This window comes from Triticum urartu, chromosome 6, assembly GCF_003073215.2.
Source record: "Triticum urartu cultivar G1812 chromosome 6, Tu2.1, whole genome shotgun sequence".
Classification (NCBI taxonomy): Eukaryota; Viridiplantae; Streptophyta; class Magnoliopsida; order Poales; family Poaceae; genus Triticum; species Triticum urartu.
In genome coordinates this window covers 505,620,612-505,630,218 of record NC_053027.1, presented here as the reverse complement: position 1 = coordinate 505,630,218, position 9,607 = coordinate 505,620,612, and the positions used below count along the sequence as shown (strand labels likewise).

The 9,607-nt window shown below is 46.0% G+C and overlaps 1 protein-coding gene across 1 annotated transcript; it reads right to left on the bottom strand.

Annotated features, from left to right (window-relative positions):
• Positions 1-1,434: 1,434 nt before the first annotated feature.
• LOC125514632 (nucleobase-ascorbate transporter 6-like) lies at positions 1,435-7,545 on the bottom strand. The gene is made up of 14 exons (XM_048679970.1): positions 7,056-7,545; positions 4,933-5,030; positions 4,644-4,820; positions 4,453-4,553; positions 4,244-4,319; positions 4,108-4,167; positions 3,817-4,001; positions 3,622-3,718; positions 3,411-3,497; positions 3,255-3,313; positions 3,055-3,146; positions 2,547-2,624; positions 2,216-2,376; positions 1,435-2,137 (listed from the first exon to the last, which is right to left on the bottom strand). The coding sequence occupies exons 1-14, from the start codon at positions 7,177-7,179 to the stop codon at positions 1,919-1,921; spliced, it is 1,614 nt and encodes a 537-aa protein (XP_048535927.1). The 5' UTR covers positions 7,180-7,545; the 3' UTR covers positions 1,435-1,918.
• Between the last annotated feature and the right edge of the window lie 2,062 nt (positions 7,546-9,607).

Here is a 9,607-nt window from a genome sequence, read left to right as displayed (position 1 = left end):
ATAACATAACTAAAGTCTGTAACCCACCGACCAGCCATGGTCCTGGTGCGACCACGGGAAAAAAATGGAACCATGTACAAAGAACGATGCGGCAAAGCGTGCGACATGTTCTAGTTAAAATAGTAAGCTACTTAATTTAGAGCCTCATAGTGTATTGGGGGTTGTGGGAGACACTACGGCCTCCGCGTGTAATGGTGTGTGCCGATGGGCCAGCCATTTTTTCTCGTTTTGAAAGGTATGGCTTAGATTTTTTGTTTTCTGCATTTTAAACAGCTTTAATAGTTTTTCCCCTTCTTTTCTGATTTTTTTTGTTTGTTCTTCCTTTCTTTCATATTATTAGTTTTCTTTATTTTCCGTATTTTCACTGGTTTTATTAGTTTTTCTTTTGGTTTTTTATTTCTTTTTTCTTCTCTTTTTATCTCTCAAAATTACTTTTCACATGTTAGTCCATAAATATTTATTAAAGTCGTAAGATTTAAGAAAACTTATGAACATTTTAAAATCTCATGAACATTTCTAAAGTCCATGAATTTTTTAAATTTTAAAACCCCTTTTCAAATTTGTAAACATGATTTGAAATCCACGAAAAAATGTAAATTCATGATATTTTTTTCTCAATAATTCACATTTTACATTGGTAGATTAGCAATGGAGTGGCAGAAAAAAATGGCTAAAAGAGCGAGTGGAGTTAGGGAGCCGGGCTGAGCAAGCGAGAACTTCGTGGGCCGACCTACGTAAAGGTTATGGCAGCAATTCCATGGTTTCAACATAGAATAAGAACACCCAAGGGCTCACACAACCACTACCGGTGGATACTAGAGTTGAAACTGTAAGAACCTCCCATCCACGCATTTAACAAATCCACTTTTCTCTCGGAATAAATATCATCTTCAACAACAATCCAACACGATATACGACTGACGAAAAAATACTCCACAACATCATTAAAATCCAAGCCAACATAGATAAAATCAAAAGGTAACAACCAACCGTAATAATCTGCTAGAGAAAAAAGTGTTAATCCACAAATGAATGAAAAACAGCGCGACAAAGCGAATGTTTGCCTCTAGTGGTATAGAAGATGTTCACAAACAGGCGGTCCCCATCGAACTTTGACAAACTGAATAAAAGTAGATAAAATCCACATCTCAAATTTACTGAGAGGTTTCATTTATTTATTTTACTTGGGAGAGTGGAAGGCGACTAGAGTTCCACGCGCTCTGTCAGTATCAGCTCGCAGTATTCAGAACAAATATATACCCTAAAAAATCCATCCAGAAGATATAGAGAAGAAACGACATGGAAAAGAGCTGTAGTATGCCAGAAGAAACATTCAGAACTTCATATATCTTCCGAAATATTCAAGTCTAAGTATAGCTGCAAACATGCTGTGGTAGGAAAATTAATTAATCATCCATAACGACCGCCATTCCGTCACCGCCCGACAACATTACTATTAGTGTCATACCGCAATTCCACAGATACATAGCATAACAGGTAGAATACCATTCGATTGTTCTGCTAAAACCTACAACATACAGATCATAGCTTCACTGCTAAGTAGTAGCGCCACAACGGCTGTCAATAGAGTGACCACGTCTCAGAATGAGATAAACTACTAGAGGTAAGAACTAAGAACTAACGCGCCCTTCCCATATGCAAATGAGTAGCAAAACTTCCTAGTCATTGCCCCGAATAGGGTATCAAATATACAGCGGTAACCTAACATAGCGGAACATAGTTCTAGCGAGACACCGAAACGCCGATTATACCATAGGGTTTGGACCCTGATTAAGGGCATAGGATTTCCCTGCACCAAGACAGTTCAGCCCAACAGTTTGGCACTTTCAGAGAACTTGGGGGAGAGGCAGATAGTACAGGTAACCTTAGTGCCTTGTTGCATTAATCACAGCTTTGCTCAAACCGAGGGGAAGAACTTGTTGAGGTTGAACGGCAGGGAGTAGAACTCCTCGCTCCTTGTGTCGGTCCGGTATGACCGGAACTTGTCCCACCAATGGTATCCGCGGTCTTTCCTGACAGCGCCGTCATGCCTGTGTAGAGTGTTGTCCAGCACGTATGCAACAATGCCACCAACGAAAGCCTTGGACGAGAACAGCACATTCACCATGTCGTTGAACTGTGGAAGTTGGATGAAACAAACGGTCAGTGTCCGTTCACAGAGGAAGCAAGCGTGATCGATTGCACTGCTACGTACCCATCTTGCACGCGTGTGCACAGGGCCGAACCCCGCGACGGACGTGTACTCGTTGAAGTACTGTGGAACTGAAAAGCCCATGAACACAGAGAACCCAAGGATGAACTTTGTCCTGAAGCTATTGAGATTGCAGAACTGAAGGAAGCCAAGCCCAGCAGAACCTGTTAACAGATTAATCCAGAGCTTCTATCAGAATACCATTTTTTCTCTCATATGTACTCCCTCCGATCCAAGTGTCGTGGTTTTAGTTCAATTATTTTGGATCGGAGGGAGTAATTTTTTTGCAATTTAAATGGAAATCGTAATGAGTGATCTGAAGATTTTCACCCACCAACGTATGCAAAGAAGACGCAGTAGAGGGCTGCAAAGATGGGTGCAGGTATTGATGCAAAGACAGCTCCAAATTTTCCTGGGAAGACACAGGCAATTGTTCTAGGTCAGAGCTAAGTTAACTGCAAATTGTAATGTCAACCAGCTCTGAATATATGTTATTGTGCTAAGCATTATAAGCAATATTACACTGGTAACAGGTAGTAAAATACGCAAGTGAGAAGGCACATTATCACACTTCACATTTCCACAGTTTCCACACAACATACACAGAAGCTCTTCTAATCAAGCATGAGACATGCATCGGTACAGCCCAGACACTAGAAGCAAAATAACAAGCTACAGAACTGCACCAAATAAACAGCCTACGAAATACAATGATGCAACATACGACATATAAGCAGGTCAATTTTGGAATTACTAAATTAAGTACAAAATCTGAGTAAATATGCTACCTATACTGACCTACAGAATAATCAAAATACCAGATTCATAGGAAGCAAACTTACCAAGGATAGAGAAGAATATCATAAAACCAGCTGATATTTGCACTACTCTTCGGCTACCAACACGTGTCAAGGCTAGCAACCCAGCATTTTCACTGCAAAGAAGCATAATGGTTGCACAACATTGATACGAATAGTGGTTGATGCATCAAATGGAAATAAGGTGCATTCCTAGGTATTAGTATAAATTATATGATGCTTACATCGATACAGAAGATCCATTTCCAGTTCCAAATAGCCCATCCAGAAGGATACCAACACCCTGTAGCAAGAAGAGTTGCATACGCATCGAGTGAGTTCAAAGTTGGAGATTGATCTAGTCAAGCCTGGCATGTGGCGGATGCAAAGTTAGCACATACCTGCCAGCCAACACCACGGCTAAGTACAGAGGGTGGGAGAGGTGTGGCACTTGCAAATCTTGAAACAGCAATGAAGGAACCAGTAGACTACAAACATAGAAGTTAGGAGATTGATTATTTCATTATTTAAGAAGATCAAGTGAGTACAAATAGAGGGTGGAAAACTGGTACTCGGAGAGGGAGGGGGGGGGGGGGGGGGGGGGGGTCGAACCTCCACCAGAGCAACAAATGATGCAGCCATCATGGCAAAAGCTTCGCCAGCATCAAAAGTTGGAGCACCCCACTGGAAGGGATATGGTACTCTTATCCTGTCATTATAGTAGAAGAAACGGAGACATTCGTGTTACTGAACAGGCAAGGCTGGTGCAAATGGAACAAGCATATCTTCAGAAAAACAAAACAATACCAGGGGGCACCACCAATTAGACCAGAGCGGTCAGTGCGGCAATGAAATTGGGTCTTTGGTGAAACATTCCTGTAAGCTCCTCCAACCGTCAGCAGATATGCATAGAGCCACACTATGGGAATAGTGAATAGAACAGCAAACCGGTCGAAGATAGACTTCATCATATGTATAGTATGGGGCAGGTACTGCAAAAATGAAAGGGTATGGGGGCGTAAAAATGCAGCTGGGGCACATAGTTATGCTGGGTAACAAAAGGTTAAAAATATTGAGTGCATAGGAATTGCGTCAAACCATAGCGAATATCACCAGGAGGATCAGTTCAGGCAGACCAATCTCAACACATTTAGCGACCTGTGTATTTGTTGTTCAAACATAAGTATGTATGATTAAACAAGTATCGAGTAGAAACACAATTCTCAGATCTTACCGATGGAAAACCCAGCTCATACAGTCCAAAGCCAACTAACGCTATCAAAGGAGCAGCTGATAGTGGACTGAGATATCTGAAACAAAATCAGTATATTCATGAGATTGAAAATTAAACATGCTATTCCTGCTAGAACACTTTTTACTTCGGTGCCTCTGAAACAGCAATTGAGTTGAGACATAACAATTACGCATTGTTCATCTTCCTACCTGGCAACATTACGCCAAAGGCCACTGAAGCCAACTATGATCTGTAGTGCAGAAGCAACGATCAAAGCACCTTGTGTTCCACGCATGATTTTGAGGAATTTCTTTAAAATCAAAATCCAGGTGACTCATCAGTCTACATGTAGGAAAAGATTACTGGGAAGCAAGTACAATTATCCTTATTTTCAACATACAGTGTGTGGATCAGGTTCGTTCGTGTAGCGTCCTGCAAGTATGATCGAAATGGTGGGTAGAACAAAGGTGTAAGATCCACCAATCACTGCAGGCAATCGGGTACCAAAGAAACTCTGTAGGAGGGTGTTGATTCCAGCCACAAAGAGCAATGTCTGGATAACAACTGCCTTGTCCTCCTAACAAAGTTAGAAACACCATTAGTCATCAATCGACAGATTGATTCTCAATAAAAAAAATCGACAGACTCAGTCCAAAGCAACAGAACTTGGTAAACTGGTGTAGCCTTACATTGTTTCCTCCCATTTGTGGAACAAGTGCAGTAGGTATGATAACAGTAGTTCCCAGCATCACCAGATAATGCTGAAAGCCAAGGAGAATGGCCTCCGCTGCATTATGTAAAATTTCATAGTCAAAATTTCAGAACTAAGTTTCTCTCTGATCACATATAAGTTAAACAGAATATAGTGGAAGTGTATAGATAAACTATTTCTCTAGCAAAATTTTCCTGCTTTCTATAGATATACTTCGCAAGGCTAGCAAAAGATTAAGTTAATGGAAGCAAAACAAAAATATAATTGCAGATATGACCACATCATCCAGTCAATATTCTGAACAAAAAGGACTTCTTGTTCATCATTTGTCCATGCAGAGCATTCAACCTTACAACTCCTCCCATGTAAACATCACTCCATTCCATAATATAGTGCGTGTAGATTTTTTGAAAAGTTCAACTTTGAACAAATTATTAGAGATAACTATTCATATCTACTCCCTCCGTCTCAAAATCCTTGTCTTACATTTGTCTAGATACGGATGCATCTAACACTAAAATGTAACTAGATACATCCGTATTTAGACAAATCTAAGACAAGAATTTTGGGACGGAGGGAGTACAATACAAAATATATATAATATGAAAGTTCATCTTATAATGAATCTAATGATATAAGTTTAGCATTCTAGATGGAAATGTTTTTCTCCACAAATTTGGTCAAAGTTTGCGATGCTTGACTTCTCAAAAATTCTATATGCACTACGTTATGGAACAGAGGGAGTATGTGTCTTCGAACTCAGGAGGTATGAGCAGTAATTCAAGATAGGAAGACATAAAAGGAACTAACAAGGACCCCCGCCCCCCCCTGCATACAGAACTCAGGTTAGGAAGGGTACACATTAAATGCATAAAGAAGATTAGGATAATATAAATGTGATTCTCTTTATTTACAGTGTCAGCCTTACATGTGTGGATTGGACTCGGTTCAGACACAGACAAGGGACTCAGAACCAAACAAGAATTCGCTCTTCTACAAAACGGATCATATTTATTACTGGTACTATCTGTACTGCAGCGCCCATGCACATTGCATTAACCAAAACAAGGCTGCTTGGGAACAAGCTCTCTAAAACAGACAAAGAATGCATGATATGATAACACACAAGGTAGAAAATGGAAATGCCCCTGCCAAGTAACTGAAGAATCAATGCAGGTGCTGAAAGTGACAACGATGGGCGGACATGGACCTCCGGTTTGGAACCACCTACCGACACGGTCAGTGCCTAGGATGCATGCACTGGATGCGCAGCACGGAACACGCCAACTAAATATAGAAGATAAATTGGCAACAGTATATAGTAACAAAAACGAACGCCCGGTGCACGCGGTAAAGCTGAAACGAGTCAACGCGTGAGTTCATGTGAATCCAAAGATTAATTACTACCGACAAAATCGCAAATATAGCACCAGATTTCATGGAAACTCGTAAGAATCGAAGTCACAAATCATGTTGACGCTGACTCAAGTCAAGGCGACAGCGAAGCTGGAACGCAGATTCAGAACCAGTCTGCGACTTGAGCATCAAAGGCGGTAAAAACAACCAGAAAATCCATCCGAAACCCCCATCCGACAATCATGCAAATTCCTTGTGTGTTGAATGTCGAGTACGCACATCAGCACGGGTCAAAGCTTTGCAGCAGCAGCAGTTATTAGATAAACTAAACTAAGCAGTGGATATTCAACGGGGCACCTCATTAAAGCGCATAAATAAACTACCAGGGGAACAAAACGGAAAAGGCAGTCTGCTTTTTATTTTTGGAATATCCGCCGGGAAGCAAAGCTCGGGCAGATAGATCTGGCGGCGGTTCCTCGCCGCGCAGCAAGCTGGAGCGAGGCGAAGCATCTAGGAGCCCATCCACCAACCACCGAGGCCACGAACACGAACCCACCACCCCCGAAAACGACGGGAGCAACGGCAAAGTTCGTGATGCGACCAGCAAGCAGCCCGTCGCCATCGCAACCGGAAAACCCAGCCCGAGAAACCCCGAAACGGACGCCCAAAAAAACCGCCACCGCCGGCGAGGGACGGACGAACGGGGGAGCACGTGGGAGGAAGGGAGGGAGCGGGAGCACTCACGCCACGGTGGTGGACTGGTGATACAGTAGGAGACCCCGGGAAGCTGGTCCTTGACGGGGTGCGGCGCCAAGTCGTCCTGCTTCTGCCCCCCGCCGCCGCCGCCTCCTCCCCCACCTCCGGCCATCTCTCTCGCGCCCCTCCCCTCCGCCTCAGATCACACGCGCACGCGCTCCTCCTCCTCCCGAGCCCCTCCCTCCCTCGCTCAAACCAGAGCCACAATGCGAGCCGCCGCGTGGTGGTAGCGGGGCAGTGGGGAGTGGGGGAGTGGCGTGGTAGCGGTACAGCGGCTTCCAGCGGTGGCGGTATGGTATGGTAGTAGTACCGCTCCCAGGACGCTACCGCTAGCGTGTGGTGCTTGCGCTGGTGGTGGGTCGGAAGCGTAGCGGGGTAGACGGGGAGCGCAGAAGCGGTCAAAAAAGCGATTCAGCACGGCGGTGCAGTGCAGAGGGAGGTGGCAGGAGGAAGCGGTTGTTTTGTTCTGCCCCGCGTCGTCACCCCCTCTGCTCTGCTCTGCCTTTGGTTTGCGGGGGGAGCGGTTCACGGCACCGCGCACGCCGACGCAGCGGTCCAAAACCGCATTTACGCCCCGCCTTGTCCTGCGCGTGCGGCCCCTTGCGCCCCACCGCGAATCTCCCCTGTAGCTCCTCCCAGTATCCCACTGTATACTCCTCTTCTCTCTCTCTTCCTCCTACTCGGCGCGGCACGGAGCGGAGGCGATGCTTCTGCGTGGTTGGTTTCTCCGTTGGGAGCTGGCGGTGAAACCGGGCGTATTTTTGGAGTTTACGGTGTATAGATAGATACTACTCCGTTGGGAGTAGATGGATAGATTTGGGTTCCGTTTCCTCGCCCGGGCTTTGCGGCCGGCGACGTGCCCGGAAACGTGATTCCATCATGGATTGCGCGTGGAGAAAGGGGCTTCTCCCTCCGCCGTGCCTGCCCCGCCCTGCTAGTCCCACCGCCACAGTGGTTTACCTAGGGGAGCTAAGAGGGAAAACGGAGGGTGAAAGCCGTGTCGACCGGCTGAATTATTGTGCCTGTTTCGGGCGAGGCTAGCAGGAGACGACTAGCGGTACCGTACCACCACCCTACAGGAGGAGGGAGGGAGGTGCTCCTACTCCTACTCGACTCGTACGAGCAGGATGGATGGGCTCCCCCCCTTCTCACTTTCCCGTGCCCTGCTCCGACCGAGGAGATGTGAAAAGAGAGAGAGCAGCAGGCAGGGACGGACGTCCTAGTACAGTACAGGGATGATGCTTTTGACTGGCTGTACGCAAAGCCGCGCCGCCGTACGCACCCCCTATCATTGCGCTCCTCCTGCCCACTCGCCCTTCCCCATCCCCGTTTTACTGCCGCAGCAGCATTTTCGTTCGCTTTTTCCCTCGCGCTCTCTCTCTAGACGATGATTGGATTAGTCACGGACGCACAGCGGTCCAACCCGCGGGCAGCCCCACGGCACGGCATGTACTGCATTATTCCCGGCCCTCTTGTTTATTCCTGAAACACCGTCGTGCAAATCTAATCTAATCTACAGGGAGCACATGCCGCTGCTGCTGCCGCCGCCCGCTGGCCATCATCCGACTGCAGCTCCACTATACTCTACTTACCGTGAGCAAAGTGCATGCGATGATGGATACTTGACCACCCCCTGTGGTCGTTAACCCCGAGTAGTTTAATTACTCAGGTTTTCCCCGGCAAAAAGAGAGGCGCTGCTGGGGTTTAGCAGGAGCAGCAGTACGTACCACAGAGTGGGCATTGATTGATTATATTAGGGGAAAGTGTGCGTGGAGATCTCGGCCGTGCAATGATTCACTTGAAGCGATCAATGAAGGGCTGGCGGCAGCTTGGCATGTGTAGGAGGGAGGAGCTCCTTGATGATGAGTAGGCAGCGCAGCGCAGTAGTAGTACTACTACTACAGGGGAAGGAAGCAAAATGGGACAAGCGAGGGATACCCGACCGACTGCTCGCAACCTGAAGGAGTAAATGCTGCGCAGTGAAGGATGTCACGCCAAAACCCTCTGCGTTCATGTCAGTTTTGTTTATTACGGAATTGATTACGGAGCGTGATAAACGCGCAAGGCGGTCAAACGTTATTGCGGGGGGTACTGCCACCCCGTGCTCGCGCAAAGCCGATTTTAGGGCTGTGCACGCAGCAAAGGTGTCGGGAGTAAAGGCACGGCTGGGCTGGATGCGGATTCCCCTCTTGCGTTGGGGGAATCGAACCAGAGCCGTTTGATTGATTAATTGACGGCGGATCTCGGCCGAAAGACTGTGCTTGTTCGGTGCTGGTGCTAGTGCACTCGGCTGGAGGAGCCGTGCACGGATTCCCTTCGGGTACATGTTGCTCGACAGGGCGTGTGCAATAATTCTTTGCTTGTTTTTATGCAGATAGATGTATGCTGGTTTTTCATCTTTTCACGAAAACGCATTGCTCTGTGTTTGCTATAGTTAATTGGACCTCAAATTTTTGGAAGACACTTTTTTTTTGAAAGTTCCAACCCAACTTTATTAAACTAAATTAGAAATTTCGTCTGAAACAATGCTAAGAATACAA

Excerpts from the sequence above, each read along its gene's own strand:
- LOC125514632 (XM_048679970.1), bottom strand. The coding sequence starts at position 7,179 with ATGGCCGGAGGTGGGGGAGGAGGCGGCGGCGGCGGGGGGCAGAAGCAG. Across the intron at positions 5,031-7,055 it reads CACCAGTCCACCACCGTGGC|CGGAGGCCATTCTCCTTGGC; the intron begins GTGAGTGCTCCC and ends TACATAATGCAG. Across the intron at positions 4,168-4,243 it reads ATGAGCTGGGTTTTCCATCG|GTCGCTAAATGTGTTGAGAT; the intron begins GTAAGATCTGAG and ends ACAAATACACAG.